This window comes from Dreissena polymorpha, chromosome 10 (genome assembly GCF_020536995.1).
Source record: "Dreissena polymorpha isolate Duluth1 chromosome 10, UMN_Dpol_1.0, whole genome shotgun sequence".
NCBI lineage: Eukaryota > Metazoa > Mollusca > Bivalvia > Myida > Dreissenidae > Dreissena > Dreissena polymorpha.
The window spans coordinates 75,789,998-75,807,954 of NC_068364.1; the positions used below are offsets into that span (position 1 = coordinate 75,789,998).

Genomic DNA, 17,957 nt, shown 5'->3' on the forward strand with positions numbered 1-17,957 from the left:
TGTTTAAAAGAGACTGAATGGTATTGCTCAAAAATGGTCAAGTAAATGCTACATGTCCTACTAACCTCTTTGCACTTGGGGTCCACCCCTGCAGGGAGCTCCTCTGGCTCCAACAACTGTAACTGGGACAGAGGGTACTTCACCATGTCCTCAAAGCTGGAGACCCCGTTCATTTCACTCTGCAACAAGAAGGCAGACACAGTTGATACATGCAGACATTGATATTAGTTTCCAATATCGTCATAATATATGATTGTAATTATTTAACAAGCTGTCAACTGCACATGTTTGACCTGTAATGTGACTTTAACCTTTAATTTGACCCTGACTTTTAATGAAGTATCAGTCCATACAAACTGTTATATGCCATTATTGGACATATGAACTTGAAATTACAATTTTGACTTGACGTTTGACCTCTTATTGTGACTTTGATCTTTGAGCAAGGTAGTTGGTTGTTACACATGACATTCCTCCTCATGGTGGACTCTGTTGGCAGACAGATGTTACATATGACACATCACCTTCTCGTGGTGGACATTCAAAGTTATAATATAATTATGAGATGGGTTACAAATAAACATTCTAGATACACAGTGTTTTATAGACAAATGTTGACCTATGACCTCTTAGTGAAACCATAACCTTTAAGGTTAGAAAGCTGTGTGACTCACCACATCTCCTCTCATGGTAGTCATTTGGGGTACATGTACTTTATTTTAAATGTGCATGATGAATGACAAAGTAAGTTTCCACATGCTGTTTAGTGGCCATATTTGAGACTAGATCTCTAAGTGTGGCCTTGACCTTAGAGGTAAGGAGACAGGTGTTTCATGTCAACATCATCTTCTCCTGGTAGAATTATTTGGTAAGTTATAAATTGCATGATGAATCACAAAACTACAGTCAAGAAAACCCATATATACCAAAATTAAACCTATGACCTCTTAGTTTGACCCTGACATTTGAGGCAGGGAGATTTTTAGATAAACATTTATATTAAGTTATTTTAAGATTTCACCCTGAATGACTTAGTAGCAATCTTAAAGTTTGCACGCATATCGGGATACATTCAACCTATGTGAGTACTTTATAGAGCTCAACAAAGCAATTGTTCTACTATTCTGATTTTGGATATTGAAATTACTACTACATTATATTTTAACTATAGTAAGCAAAAGTGCTTAACTTAAACATAAACTTAAAAATGATCTAAATCATGTTTAGCGATGCCTATGTCACAATGTAACTAAAGAGAATAAACTCATCAAATGTGAGGCTACAATCAAGCATAAGCCAATACTGGGCAGTGCATGGTGTGTGGTACTGCATGGAACGTAGAGTACAATACATGGTTACAAAGCCACGGGGGTCACTTAGACAGTCTCAAAGCATTGATGTTGACCTTAAAATTCTTAATTAAAGATCTGTCTTTCAACACTGTCATTCAGGCATAAAAAGACTGACCAAATCGTGAAATATCCTGTTAGGCATAACACTGTTGAATCTACTTCTCCTATATGTTTCAGACATCAGTTTAAAACTAAGCCCTCAAATTTTACAAAAATCGTTTATGTAAATCAGTTAAAATAATTAACAGCTCACAAACCAGAAGATCGCCCTAAGGACACTGATGGCAATATTTGTTAACATTATAATGAAAATCTATTAAGATACATTTACTTACAAAAACTTAAGTTTAATACAGGTGAACATGTGGTCCACTATTATAAATGAGGCACTCTGTGCATACCAGGCTTAATGCTTGTGTGTAAAGTGTTGTTCCAGATGTTTGTTGAATGGATGACTCTTAAAAACAACAAGAGATGTGTTTTTCAGAAACACAATGCCCCCTACTACACGGCTTAAAGCCATATATTTGACCTTTGACTTTGAAGGATGACCTTGACCTTTCACCGCTCAAAATGTGCATCTCTATGAGATACACATGCATGCCAAATATCAAGTTGCTATCATCAATATTGCAAAAGTTATGACCAAGGTTAAAGTTTTGGGACAGAATGACATACACATACAATGACAGACAGGCCAAAAACAATATACCCCCGATCATTTGATTCGGGGCATAAAAATCATGTTTATGGGAAAGTGGCGTCCCTAGATTTTCATGTGCGCACTGAACAGATTGATCTGAGAAGACACTTTACCCACATTCTGCAAGCCCAGTTGTCTAAGAGTTCATAATATTGTTTGTTCATGGAGAGTTGAATAAGCATAATACAAAAATTTGAAGCAATACGCTTAGTACTATTACTGATTGCAGCAAAGAAGGATAACACAGCATGTGCATCGGTATCATTTTGTCTACAACTTAAATGCATAATTTGCTAAAAAGCAAATTCTATAAAGAAGCCAAAAGCAGGGACATTTTTGCGATCTTAATGTACCGTACGTAAATGTGGCTTATATCTTATGTCTTTAACAAGAATTGTCTGAAATACTCCCACCCACCACTTGCATGCCACTGAGGGCATTGGAAGACCAGTTCAAGGAACTGTTTCTCCAACAATGCAAGCTTCATATGTCTCACATTTCACATTGATACTAAATAACATAGTCAAGATATTCTCTGTCAACCTTTCACAAGGGCAATAACTGTTTAGTTATTAAAGCAAGAGTATATATATATGGTTCTTATACATTTTCACACTTAAAATCCTTTCAATGATATTCACATACCTATTTAGTTTCTAGATGTCTTATAGTTTAAAAGATAAGCCCCACAAACATTTTCAATACATCAAAATATCGAAGAAAGAGTTCATGTTCATTGGACATAACATAAAATCTTTATACCTTATTAAGTTTCAATCTTATACCACTTTTATGATTAATACAAAATGTGGGTTATTTTACATTATACATTTTATTACAAAGGGCAATAAATCCAAAACTATGAGAACAAATAGTACAGTTTTTATGCAATTGATACCCCCTAAATTAGATATATCTACCTATTAAGTTTAAAGTTGAAACCTCTTTTACTTTTCAAGTATGCTCCAGAAAAAAATAAGCAAACAAATCACTTCTAAAAAATTGGAAGCAAGAGCACTGTACTTTCAACCAATAAATTTATACCTACCTATTAATTTTCAAGTTCACACCTATTTTAGTTTTTTGAGTAATGCTTTTGTCAAAATTTAAATATACAAATAAACAAAGTGTATGATATTGTAGAATGTCATAACTTTAAAAAAAGCAAAACTTAAATAGTTTTATAAGTAGAATATAAAATAGCAGTTTCATATAATGAGGAACAATGCCTGAACGTTTGAATCATGTTTAAAACAACTGCACTTAGTAAATAACATTGAAGAAATGCCAATATGAATCAGGTCATTACATTCAAAATAATGGTATAACGTGCAATACATTAAAATTTATATGCAGTCGCTTAATACAAAATACAATAATGATGATACAAAAACTACACTGACATGATATTGTGAGCTAAGTGAATAATATAAGATAGTCATGGTTGATAATTTATTTAATAAATTCAAATGTCAAATCTTGCCCTTTAATAAAGCTTGAAACAAAGGGGGCTAATGGTGGCCATAGCATGTGTGAAGGTTGTGTCCCTTGGTCTATAAATACTCACTCTTGAAGACGTCAGTAGTTTCATAGCTGCAAGCTGGCAGTGAAATTGTTTATGATAACACACATCAAGAAGTTTTAATAAGAATAAAAAAAGCATGGTTGGAAACAGTAGTTTACCAATTATCATAGTTCAGTGTATAAATGAATGTTGCTTAATTTAACATGAAATTGACGAATTTAGAATATCACCATAATGAGAATGCAAATATTTGCTTTTCCTTCATGGCTATGAGGGTTACTTATGATAACACAATATGGAAATACAGTTTTGAAGATACAGGGCAGATTTTAGCTACAATTTAAGTTATTTCAGTAAAAATAAATCTTTTTGCAATCCCTTGTTTATTTTTTAAATTTATTAATCATAAATGTCTATTTGCTTAGTGCTAACAATGCAGTCATAACTTAATGTGTTTTAAGATCTTTAATAAGACAGGACTCAATCCCCATGTCATACTAGTTAAGGCCCCTATTCACCAACATTTCCCATCTCATATTACATCATTTTTAGAACACTTTGTTGATGAAAAAAGCATCATCTTAATATTCACACTCTGAATTGTATTTTCTTGTGACATGCAACTTCCTTATTTGAACAAGATTTAAACAAGAGCACCGCATAACAGATGCCGACGCTCGGCTGTGGGTGCAGTTTTGTATAAATGAAAGCTTATCAGATTTTTTTTTTTTGCGGTCATAGTGACCTTGACCTTTGACCTAGTGACCCCAAAATAGGTGTGGCGTGTAGAAGTCATAAAGGTGCATCTACATATGAAGTTTCAAAGTTGTAGGTGGAAGCATTTTTAGAGTAAAATGTCACGGTTTTAGCACGGCAGACGCCGGGCTGGCTATGACAATACCTCGGGTTTTCTCCGAAAACACACGAGCTAAAAATACAAATTGGTTGGAAAATGCAGGCCCAGGGCCCATTCCTTATAATGATAGTCACAACAAAGTGGAGAGCAACACCTCACCTGTGACAACTATGAATATTCCATCTACATACCTGTTGTACGAGCACCACTGCATCATTGCCAGAAGCCAGCTCCTTGCCAAAGTCTTGATAGCTTTTCTCATTCTAAACAGAGAAACACAATGAACTCAGTTGTTGCATTAAGAACTAGATCTTCACAAATGTGCAATTACGAAAAGTTTTCATAATGTTGTTTAAAATAGGCGACGTGCATATGCTACTCAGAGCAAGCCAATAAGCAATTTGTGAAATTGTGTTTAATTAAAATGTCATAAAATAATGCCTCCCCCTTCTTTGAAAATCTCATTACGTACACAAGCAAATATGTTCTTTCATGATTTATGATAATACTTAAGAAATTATGTTTTGACACAGATTCTACATTAAATTGTGTATGGTGGCTCTAAATACAATGTATTCAGAGACTTCACAGTTACAATAATTTTGTTTTAAAATGTCAGAAAACAAGGAATAAAACCATCATATTGCAGTGTTAAGTGAAAAGGCCCAATCTGAATTTTATGAGAAGCAAGGCAATAAAGCCGAACCTTAAAGAAGTCCTCATCCCAGACACCAAAGTGTCCGGTGAATGTTGGCGGTTCAAAGCCCTGCTTGATTCTGAACACGGACGTATCTGGGTCTCTGTTGGCAGGGTCTGTCGCTATGTACTCCTGAAATACAGCACAATTTAGTAAGATATTGAAAATTAACTCTTTCAGTGCTGGAACCGAATTTTGAAGACCTTTGCAAACAGTTTGGATCCAGATGAGACACCACAGAATGTGGTGTTTCATCAGGATCCAAACTGTTCGCTATTCTGATAGTATTCTTTGAATTTCTTTTGAAGAAAATGCTAATTTTAGAAATTCAGCAGACAACATTTTAGCAGACGACAAATTTCACAGCATACAAAGGGTTAAGAATTATCGTGCAAAATATCTTGACTTTGAACAGCAGTTGCAGGGATAAAAACTACGATAATTTTATGGCAATGATTGCCTCCCCTCGTTCTTTTAGAACTGCTTGTTTAGAGGACATAGGAGTTTTCTTGAAAATCTTTGAGCCCACTTCAAATATTCAGGGGTCATTGGATTTTTTTTTTCAAACACTTTTTTTTCCAGAAATAATCCTATGTTCGGAAATCTGGTGACAAATCACACATGCCTTCAACATGTAACGGTCATAAAACCTGGTGGATAAATTTAAGAAGTCACTGTTCCAGTCATTAAACGCTTATAGACAGTGGCATCACACAATAATTTATGAAGTGATCATACAAATGAAACAATGCGTTATGAATAATGCATTTACACATTTTGGTGTTAATTGGCACAACTTCTGCCGCGTACAATTTTATTGTTTAAAAGAAGAAATAAATAAACATTTCTGCAGTTTGTTTGAGCACAAATTCAAAAATCCTACTACAGTTGATCAAAATTCTTATCATCTACTCAAAAGTATGTGGTATAGGCCTTGGACTATGTTTTGGTAAACCAAAGCCAAACACCATGAAGTTATTTGAAATGCATCGCAAATATTCATATTGGTAATAAATACTAAACAGTGTGGTATATACAATTACTAGTATCATACTTGATTTTATGCAGAGGATTATATGAAAATGCAATTCATAAATTATTTTGTTAGTGTGTCTCTAAATTTTTGGACACTGTATTTTGAAATATTTATTAGTATATAAGTGTTGGGTCACTAAAACCATATTAATTATTTTTTGGTGTCTAAACACTTTAAGTAATTATGGTATATCTACGTATTCTCCACATACCATGGCCAGTCTCTCAGCCTCCCTACGCTCCTCCTCCCTAGCGTTGGCCCCTATCCACACGTACACGGCGTCCCAAGCATCAAGGATCATCACATCATCCGTCACACAATCCTGCTGGGTGAACTCCGGGATCTCCTCGCACACAAACCGCCCAGAGGCGTTGCTGCACTGGAAGAGGCGCGGCTGGTGTTCTGACTCCGGATCCTTGAGACGCTTGTCACTGTGGTACTCGCCGTGACCTCCTATGGCCTCCCAGAACGAGGGCTTCTCTTGTCCCTCTATGACAATTGTCAGCTCTCTGAAGTGTAATAAGAAGAGATCATTTGTAGCATTTGTACAGAAAACAGTTGAAATACTTGTTTGTTATTTGAATACCTGGCCCTTGATGAAACTTGTTAATTAGCTCTCTGCAGAGCAAGACAAACAAATTGGGCACTAAGAGACGACACTTTACACACATGCATTAAGCCCAGTTTTCTCAGAACCCGACTCAAATATAGTTTCAATATTATTGCAGGATATGCAGGACATGCGTAATTGTTCAAATACTTTTTTGGCATTTGAATACCTGGCCCTCAGTGACAATTGCCAGCTTTTGACAGAGCAGGACAAATAGACTGTGCATAGCTCATATATTCAATAAATTGACATTGCTCTGAAATAACTGGGCTCAATGCACATGTAAAGGTGTTGTCCCAGATTAGTGTGTGCAGTCCACACAGGCTAATAAGAAACTGCTTTCATGGTACTTTTTGTTACAAGAAAGTCTCTTCTTAGCAAAAAACCAGTTTGGGCCGAAAATTTTGACCCTGATTAGCCTGTGCGGACTGCACAGTCTTATCTTGGACAAAACCTTATGCATGTGCATTAAGCCTTGTGTACTTAGAGCAAGACACAAATATTATTTGTGGGATTTGAATAGAATCAGATTCTCTAAATGCTTATATGACATCTCGTCCTGAATTTCCTTCTTTAATAGACTTATTTAGTACAGTATGTGTTACTGTAAGGTCTGTGTATGGTAACTTGTAGTTACGTTCTCCACATTTTTATTTGGAATAAATGATAACGTTTTAATATTCAAATAATATAGATCATTGAAATACATTAGTTACTTGAATACTTGTACTTGAATTCTTAATTTGTAATAAGCCTTATTATCAGTTTGTATCAAAATAAGCCCCTTATCACCCACATTCCATTCTGCCTATGGTTTGTGTGAATACATGATAGCAGATCAAAATAAGCCCCTTATCACCCACATTCCATTCTGCCTATGGTTTGTGTGTACACAGGATAGCAGAATTATTGACCCACCACTTTACTGTAAATACACGAATATAATACGCCCTCGTGTGTAATACGCACCCCCGAGTTTGATTAAAAATTATCAGCAAAAGTTGAAAATCCGAGTAAAATACGCACTTAAAAAATCAGTGTCCAAAATCGGCCATGAGGCTGTTATTTCCGAAAAAATGTGTTAATATATTTTTGTGTTGTAAAAATAGCACATCATTTTGCCGTTATCAACCATCTGTTTCACAGTAATAACCCAGCTTTTATCAACACCTCAAATACAAGGGTTCCGTGACAAGTGATGGCCTTCGCAACACCTTTACCGATAACAGACGGGCCACCTGCTGACACCCAGGTCAAGTAGTCATAATTGCAAAAGAAAGAAACAGAGACGCTGTTCTTTAATAACATTTAATTCCATTTGACAATACCTAATTATAATAATAAAATAACAAGTTTTATTAGTATATATCTATAATCCCGATGGTTGATTGATTTTACATGTATTTGTATGTAATATACGGTGTAGCCATGACAATTACCATAAGGACAATTGCCCCCTTTGATGTAATGTCGACATTCAAAATGACTTACACGCAGCGAATAACAACGATTAAGTTGAACATTTTCACAGGAAAATTTTTTCTGCTCTACATTTGTATATAATACACACCAGGGATCATATTTGTTTCGGTTTTGTCGGTCCTAGACCGATTGGGGTCATGAAAGACCGATTGAAAATCCCAAACAGTCGGTCCGATTCTGTTTGCTAAAATTCCCATGTCATGAAATCGATTGCACAGTGCACATGCTAACACACCCTAATTACATTCTTATCTCGATTAGGTGTGATAAACCATTCATTGCAGTCTCTAAACCGGTCAGGACCAGTTTATTGCACGTCAGCTGATGTTGTGTATTAAGTCATGCGTGAAGAACCCCGTGTCAATATCAATCGATAATTTCACTGGCTTATACCTAGCACACTAATCGGTCCGTAATGTGTACTCGTCCACAATAAAATCGTTGACACTTACATCGGAGATGAAAACCTTGATGTTATCCTCGTGGAAATTGTGCATTGCATGCATGATACAGTAAACTTTCATATAAACATAGAAGAAAATTGGATGCAATTATTGTGGGCGGACTTAATACACTGAAAGCACCCGCTGTAACTAAACAAACATGCCGATACATTTTCCACCGGTGTAATAATCCAGCAATAAATGAATGAAAGTCGCGGATCTGATCGACGGAACAGCCGAAAGTTATTTTTATGGGCGGAACTTTACATAAAATAGCACACAAGAAAAATAATATAAATTGTATAAATCTTTAGTAAAAATTGTGTTAAAATCGAAATAATTTGTGTACATTATTGTTTGTTGTTGAATAACCCACGACCGGAAGTTTAGATGCGTGGTTTAATCCATATGCATTTTAACTATCGGCCGTGCGTTATTTGACAACAAACTATAACGTACACGAATTATTTCTTAACTATATGGTTTTGTTATTGTCAGTAGCCAACCTAAGAACAGACATTTGTTTGGTTCAGTGCATGTTTGTAAGCTATTATCGAGTTGACAACGATTTAAAACATCGGTATAGACATACACAGATTAATATTCATATTGACAACGATGTTAAAAGTCAGATAAAACAGCACACGAAACAACAATGAAATAGCAAATGATAAAACCAATTGAGAAAACTCGTATGTTCCGTTAACAAAATGCTTAAGGGAATTTAACTTGTACATTTATTATACCACCTTCATGAATGGCAAAATCAATGGTATATATTTTAACGTAGGTTGTCATGATTTCGGATATAAATTTTCAGACACTTTTTCCCCATTTAAATCCAGACCGATTGATGTTGCGGGAAAATATGATCCCTGGTACACACCCCTACTTGAAGAAAAATTCTGCAGGTAAAAAAGTGTGTATTTTTCTTAATGTATTTAAGGTATTACTATGTTTACTGATTGCTGATGTATGCCAAACTTGTGGTGAATAAACTGCACAGGAGAATCTCATGCCACAAAGGGAACAAGATAATATTCATAAGCAATATTTGATTATTTGAATAATTTGATGACCAAATATTGTTATTGACATACATATTTTGCAGAAAATTTTATCCATGTTAAATATTTAACATTAATTTACCAAATTCGCAAAGAGAATATCTGGGGTCGTATTCCAGAAACAACTTAAGTCATTTCTTTAATATTTTCACTTAAGTTCAAAATTACTATGTTTTGTATTTCTTTACTAAATAAAGACATGCATGTTGTTTTGGTATTCCTCAAATAACACTGACATAATGATGTTATTTTGATGTAATTTTCGATGCCTCACTATTACAGTATGAAATGAAACACTTAAGAAAAATTCCAAATTTAAGGATAACAAGAGTGCCAAACTGTCACAAGATACGCCCGTTCGAAGGTTTTGGACACCATGCTCAATGCTTGAAATGCACTAAGTGACCTCGAGACCTAGTTATTGACCCGGCATGACCCATATTTGAACTTGACCTAGATATCATTTAGACGTAACATCTGACTAAATTCGGTGAAGATCAGATGAAAACTACTTCAATTAGAGAGCGGACACCATGCTATATGCTTGAAATGCACTAAGTGACATCACGACCTCGTTTTTGAACCGACATAACCCATATTTGAACTTGACCTACATATCATCTAGTCACAACTTCTGACCAAATTAGGTGAAAATCGGATGAAAACTACTTCAATTAGAGAGTGGACACCATGCTTAATGCTTGAAATGCGCTAAGTGACCTCATGACCTCGTTTTTGACCCTGCATGACCCATATTTGAACTTGACCTACATATCATCTAGACACAACTTCTGACCAAATTAGGTAATGATCGGATGAAACTACTTCAATTAGAGAGCGGATACCATGCTAAATGCTTGAAATGCACTAAGTGACCTCATGACCTCGTTTTTGACCCTGCATGACCCATATTTGAACTTGACCTACATATCATCTAGACACAACTTCTGACCAAATTAGGTGAAGATCCGATGAAAACTACTTCAATTAGAGAGCGGACACCATGCTAATTGCTTGAAATGCACTAAGTAACCTCGTGACCTCGTTTTTGACCCGGAATGACCCATATTCGAACTTGACCTACATATCATCCAGACACAACTTCTGACTAAATTAGATGAAGATCGGATGAAAACTACTTCAATTAGAGAGCGGACACCATGCTAAATGCTTGAAATGCACTAAGTGACCTCTTGACCTAGTTTTTGGCCCGGCATGACCCATATTTGAACTTGACCTACATATCATCTAGACACAACAACTGACCAAGTTTGGTGAAGATCGGGTGAAAACTTCTTCAATAAGAGAGCAGAAACCATGCTTAATCCTTGAAATGCACTAAGTGACCCCGTGACCTAGTTTTTGACCCTGCATGACCAATATTCGAACTTGACCTAGATATTGTCTAGACACAACTTCTGACCAAGTTTGGTAAAGATCGAATGAAAACTATTTGAATTAGAGTGGGGACACTGCTGTGGACGCCGCCTGCCGCCCGCCCGCCCGCCAAGGGTGAAACTATAATACGTCCCGTTTTTAAAAACGGGCGTATAAAAATTGATTTTAGGTTGATGACAATGATAAACAGTTGCCTTTCTATAGTACCCATGCACAGTGAAAAACTCATGTACCTGTGGAAATCATGATTAGATTGAAGGAAAAATGAAACTTACCAATAAACATGTTGTTAAAAATAACTCGTTTCAAAAATCGCGAAAAAAATAAACCCGATGAAAATATCGCAAAATAAAACTGGATAAAAATATTGCATAAAAATATTGCATGTGTTAATCGGTTGCATGTCTCCAATCAGACCTGACTGATATATAATCTATATACTACCTCTGACCAAGTTTGGTGAATTCAACTTGAACTAGAGCTTTGTCACTGAATGTGACTTATACCTCCATACCACTTTGACGCAGGATAAAAAGTTGTTTAAAAGTTTCGGATGAATACAATTTGAATTAGAGTCCGGACAAAGTGGCGCCGTTGAAAATGCACTAATTGACCCTATGACCTAGTTCTTGACCCGACATGACCCATATTCGAACTTGACCTAGATATCAACTAGATGCAACTACTGACCAAGTTTGGTAAAGATCGGATGAATACAATTTGAATAAGAGTCCGGACAAAGTGGCCCGGTTGAAAATGGACTAATTGACCCTATGACCTAGTTTTTTACCTGGCATGACCCATATTCGAACTTGGCCTAGATATCAACTAGATGCAACTACTGACCAAGTTTGGTGAAGATAAGATTTATACAATTTGAATTAGAGTCCGGACAAAGTAAAATGCACTAATTGACCCTTTGACCTAGTTTTTGACCCAGCATGACCCATATTCGGACTTGACCTAGATATCAACTAGATGCAACTACTGACCAAGTTTGGTGAAGATCGGATGAATACAATTTGAATTAGAGTCCGGACAAAGTGGCGCCGTTGAAAAATGCACTAATTGACCCTATGACCTAGTTTTTGACCCGGCATGACCCATATTCGAACTTGGCCTATATATCAACTAGATGCAACTGCTGACCAAGTTTGGTGAAGATCGGATGAATACAATTTGAAATAGAGTCCGGACAAAGTGGCCCCTTTGAAAATGCACTTATTGACCCTATGACCTAGTTTTTGACCCGGCATGACCCATATTCGAACTTGGCCTAGATATCAACTAGATGCAACTGCTGACCAAGTTTGGTGAAGATCGGATGAATACAATTTGAATTAGAGTCCGGACAAAGTGATGCCTTCCGCCCGCCGCCCGCCCGCCGCCCGCCCGCCGCCCGCCTGCCCGCCAAGGGGTTTCACATAATACGTCCCGTATTTTATACGGGCGTATAAAAATTAAATTTAACTTAAGATGCTTCTGGAATACCACCCCTGAAAATAATTTATCATCTGAAAATAAATCATTGAAGAAAGTTTTACTAACTTATTGACTGAACATTTATTCACACAGATTTACAACAAAATATTAATTGTTACCTAGGAGATCGCTTGGCAACCAGTTTAGCTGCTTCTCTCTCATCACCTGTGCTACCCTGAAAGTTGAAATATCATAAATAAAGTCTCAAGAACAAATATGGAAATAAAATGCTTAAGTCATACAAGCTTTCAGTTATCATTTCAGTAATATTCCAATCCTTAATAAATTAAATTATTTTCACAATAAATCATCTCTTCCCTGTACAAGGTGCCTGTACCATCTGACTTTTCGCGTCGATTAGGTATAATGAGTTATAATGGTCAACAAAGTAAACAAATTGTTGTTTTTATTGCAAAGAAAATATGATAAGGTTCAGACTTTAAACAGATTTTGCATTTTCGATTTCATATTTGAACAAGGCACTTTATGGTAAATGGAAAATACTTTATTATCAGCTGGATAATTTAATATTGTTTATTTTGGTTCATAAATGAGAGATTATCTTTTAATTTAAAATAAGTGAGCGTCCTTCTGGAAAACAGGACTTAGTGGTAACATATGTGTTCAAAGTGATTATCACATGCATTATAATCAGGGACAACACTGTCTCTTTTTTGCTAAAAAGAGACTTTCTTTAAACTAAATATACATTAAAAGGGGAAAGTGTCCCAGATTGGTCAGTGCAGGTTAATCTGGGTGGACACTTTAACCCTTTGCATGCTGGGAAATTTGTCGTCTGCTAAAATGTCTTCAGCTGAATTTCTAAAATTAGCATTTTCTTCGATTTTTTTCAAAGAACACTATCAGAATAGCAAACAGTTTGGATCCTGATGAGACGCCACGTTCTGTGGCGTCTCATCTGGATCTAAACTGTTTGCAAAGGCCTTCAAAATTCGGTTCCAGCACTGAAAGGGTTAAGCACAAGCATAAGGCCCTGTTTTCCCAGACAAAGACTCAAGTGTTGTAATCGTTCACATACCTTTCCACACCAGATGTAGACAGCAGTTTTGAGGAAGATGACAAACACGTCGTTGGAGTTGAGTGAGGCCGCCTCCATGGGCACCTGTATTGCCTTGGTGTTGAGGATGGACGTGCCGCGCACCTGCAGCATGTAGCTGTCACCTGGGCCGTTGTTACTGGGTCCACCGGACCAGCCTGCATGGCCACCCTGTACAGAGAGCAGAGTTATTGGGTTTGTTTTGATTACATACTAGATTATTTAAAGGGGCCTTTTCACAGATTTTGGCATGTTTTGAAGTTTGTCATTAAATGCTTTATATTGATAAATATAAACATTGGATCTAAAAAGCTCCAGTAAAAAATCAAGAATAAAATTAAACAAGAGAGCCTGAAAGGCCCAAAGTCGCTCACCAGAGATAACAAGATATTATTGGGACAAATCTTCAGACCAAGTTTCACGAAGATCGGAAAATAAATGTGGCCTCTAGAGTGTTAACAAGGTTTTACTATAGCCATATAAGAAAAAATGCCCCACCCCCTGGCAGCCATGTTTTTTCAACCAACCGGCATCATTTTTGAACTCGTCCAAGATATTATCGGGATGAATATTCTGACCAAGTTTCATGAAGATCGGACAGTAAATGTGGCCTCTAAGAGTGTTAACAAGATTTAACTATAGCCATATAAGGAAAAATGCCCCGCCCCTTGGAAGCCATTTTTTTTCAAGCAAACATAATTATTTTTGAACTCATCTAAGATACCATTGAGACCAATCTTCTGACCAAATTTCATGAAGATTGGACTATAAATGTGGCCTCAAGAGTGTTAACAATGTTTTACTATAGCCATATATTGCCATATTAGGAAAAATGCCCCACCCCTGGTGGCCATGTTTTTAAAGCAACCAAAACCATTTTCGAACTCATCCAAGATATCATTGGGACAAATCTTCTGACCAAATTTCATGATGATCGGAAAATAAATGTGACCTCTAGAGTGTTAACAAGGTTTTACTATAGCCATATAAGGACAATAGCCCTGCCCCGTGGTGGCAATGATTTTCAACCAAACGGCATCATTTTTGAATCGTCCAAGATATTATTGGGATGAATCATCTGACCGAGTTTCATGAAGATCGGACTATAAATGTGGCCTCTAGAGTGTTAACAAGATTTTACTATAGCCTTAATATAGCCATATAAGGAAAAATGCCCCGCCCCTTGGCAGCCATGTTTTTTAAGCAAATGTAACCATTTTCAAACTCATCCAAGATATCATTAAGACAAATCTTCTGACCATATTTCATCAAGATTGGACAATAAAAGTGGCCTCTAGAGTGTTAAAAAGGTTTTACTAAAGCCATATAAGGAAAAATGCCCCGCCCCCTGGCAGCCATGTTTTTCAACCAACCAAAATCATTTTCGAACTCGTCCATGATATTATTGGGATGAATCTTCAGACCAAGTTTCATAAAGATTGAACGATAAATGTGGCCTCTAGAGTGTTAACAAGATTTTACTATAGCCATATATATAGCCATATAAGAAAAAATGCCCCGCCCCTTGGCAGCCATGTTTTTCAAGCAAAGGTTACCTTTTTCGAACTCATCCAAGAAATCAGTGGGACAAATCTTCTGAGCAAGTTTCATGAAGATCGGAAAATAAATGTGGCCTGTAGAGTGTTAACAAGGTTTTACTAAAGCCATATAAGGAAAAATGCCCCGCCCCCTGGCGGCCATGTTTTTCAACCAACCGGCATCATTTTCTAACTTGTCCAAGATATTATATTATTGGGATGAATCTTTTGACCAAGTTTTATGAAGATCAGATAATAAATGTGGCCTCTAGAGTGTTAACAAGATTTTACTATAGCCATATAAAGCCATATAAGGAAAAATGCCCCGCCCCTTGGCAGCCATGTTTTTCAAGCAAACGTAACCATTTTCAAACTCATCCAAGATATCATTGAAAACAATGTTCTGACCAAATTTCATGAAGATTGGACAATAAATGTGGCCTCTAGAGAGTTAACCCTTTCCCTGATAGATGCGTATATTCTTGAGTCTATTGATAACCGATACATGCGTTTATTACTGTCTCTATTGATTACCGCATACATGCGAATTTTTCCATCTCAATCCATTACTCGATAATCCCGTATATTCCCAATGTCCATTTTCAAATGCAAATTCTGATTGATATTGACAACAAAAGGGCTCAAGAAAACTCATAAACACAAATATCAGACATTTTTCTAAAGTATCAAATGAATTTCGGCATATGTTTCTATTTAAAGATTTGATGAAATAGGTGTCCAATCGGGACAAGGGTATTCAAACACGCGTAAATAACTTAATGTGGTGTGCGCGCATCGTGTACAGTTAATGTTTTGTTACAAATTGTTGCCAGAAATAAATACATGTATATGCCCATGATATTTTCGTGTCAAGTCTTTGTTTGGACAAAAAGCGCGCGAAAATAGGCGTTGGTGTATTTATTTATACACAAAAACTGCGTAGCGCAGACAACAACGTAAAAGCTTCGTATTGAATTTCCATTTAAGTATCAGGGTATCTTGCAAATGATTTTGAAATTTCCCTAATAAAATAAAAGTAAAAAACTCTGTATCATTTTCATCTTTTAGTTCGTTATATATTGCAACAATTATTGAACTGTATCTGATTGCACACAAAGTGCCGTGTACAGTTCATATTCTTTTACAACAACGTCATCTATATTTAGATTTCATGCAACATGTATAAGTAATTTTCTGGAAATTGGGAGAAAGATTTTTTTTCATTTAATTTGTCATATTTATTTATTTTTCGTGTTGTCTGTGTTTTCTTGTTTTGGTTCTCATTTTTTGTTTTTAGCAAATCTTATGGAAAGAAAATATCGTAATTGTAAATGTTTAAAGCAAGTCCCCTTTCCGACATCATATACGAGAATTACTTCGATGTTAACGGACATATACAATACTTGTTTTGACAGACGACACGTGCTTATCTAAAGTTTGTGTTTGGTAATACACAGGATATTGGATTTTGGTGCTTGATTGAGCAATAAAACAAAGACGCAGTCGGCGGTTTCCAGTAAGCCTTTTGTACTGACCAACATAATAATTATTAGTGCACGTGCTTATCTAACATTAAGGGATACAAAATACGGGTCCTAGACACTGTGTGCTTGTTTGGGCCATAAAAGGCAATCGCGGTGGCTATTTTCAGTAGCACATGTGTCCAGCAACTAACAAGTTTGGGTAATAAAGCATAGAGATTATGATCGTTAAACTGCATGGAGTCTGAAATGAAACAAAATGCTGACAAATCAAAAGATTAATCGCCTAATGTTTCAGTATACAATTCAATATTTTAAGGTGGGGTTCTCACTGCATTTCCTGTTGCATACGCTTGTATTACTTGTTATATCCTCTTATTATTTATTAGAATACAGACTTAACATTTATATGGTTGGAAGGAGAATTCATTTCTCTACAATATTTACATTGACACAAATGATTTGAAATGCAAGGAACTAAGTGAAAATTAAGCCTAAACAAGACAGGTGTAACAGTTGAGAATTTTTCCATTATTTTCCCAATAACCCTATTGACATGGTGTAGTCAGGCTTATCAGCTGTATATGGAGTCACTGTTATCAGAACAGCAGGACTGGTATTGGCCTGGAGTGGCAGATCAGATAAGAAGTCTATCAGGGAAAGGGTTAACAAGGCAAATGTTGACGCCGCACAACACACAACGGACAATGGACAAAAAGCGATCACAAAAGCTCACCATGAGCACGTTGTGCTCAGGTAAGCTAAAAAATGTAGCCCGCAGCAAGGCTTGAACCAGTGACCATCGCAGTCCTGGAGTAAAAACCAATTAGACCGCTTGGCCATCCTGCCAAGTATGTATGAGTGACATATTTTATACTTTATATAAGCAATCTTCGTAGTTTCACAAAATTAAACGACAACAGAACTCTCGAAATTATTCAATCGTTTCGCGTTGCAACGCTTTATAATTTTCAGGTTTTTAAATCTTCAAAAGATGCATATAATGGCTATATTAGACCATGGTAAATGTTCAGTATTACTGTTTCCTCACAAATATCATAACTAAAACGAAAATTTGCAAATCTGAAACAACTTTTTTCAATTTTGTCAATTTACCAAAACATGAAAAGATTCCTTAAAGTGGCTTAGAAAATATAAACTCGTTCAGGTTTTTGTAGTATTCTCTTTTTAAGTTTTTGTTTTTATTTTTAGAGGATGGGCGTGTTTCAC

At 36.1% G+C, this 17,957-nt stretch overlaps 1 protein-coding gene and 1 long non-coding RNA gene across 4 annotated transcripts in view; both read right to left on the reverse strand.

Moving 5' to 3' along the window:
* Positions 1 to 17,957, reverse strand: part of LOC127848300 (advillin-like) — a 150,033-nt gene that overhangs the window by 5,629 nt on the left and 126,447 nt on the right. For 2 of the 3 annotated variants that reach the window (XM_052380677.1, XM_052380679.1), the window contains 7 exons: positions 13,691 to 13,879; positions 12,771 to 12,826; positions 6,381 to 6,678; positions 5,143 to 5,265; positions 4,628 to 4,699; positions 3,623 to 3,655; positions 66 to 179 (listed from right to left, as the gene is read on the reverse strand). In XM_052380677.1, the coding sequence (XP_052236637.1) occupies positions 66 to 179; positions 3,623 to 3,655; positions 4,628 to 4,699; positions 5,143 to 5,265; positions 6,381 to 6,678; positions 12,771 to 12,826; positions 13,691 to 13,879 (885 nt within the window). The remainder of the gene's footprint in view (positions 1 to 65; positions 180 to 3,622; positions 3,656 to 4,627; positions 4,700 to 5,142; positions 5,266 to 6,380; positions 6,679 to 12,770; positions 12,827 to 13,690; positions 13,880 to 17,957) is intronic. The other variant, XM_052380678.1, reaches the window with a different exon arrangement.
* LOC127848308 (uncharacterized) lies at positions 11,433 to 12,554 on the reverse strand. The gene is made up of 2 exons (XR_008034448.1): positions 12,251 to 12,554; positions 11,433 to 11,791 (listed from the first exon to the last, which is right to left on the reverse strand). It is a non-coding gene; the product is annotated as an uncharacterized LOC127848308 (long non-coding RNA).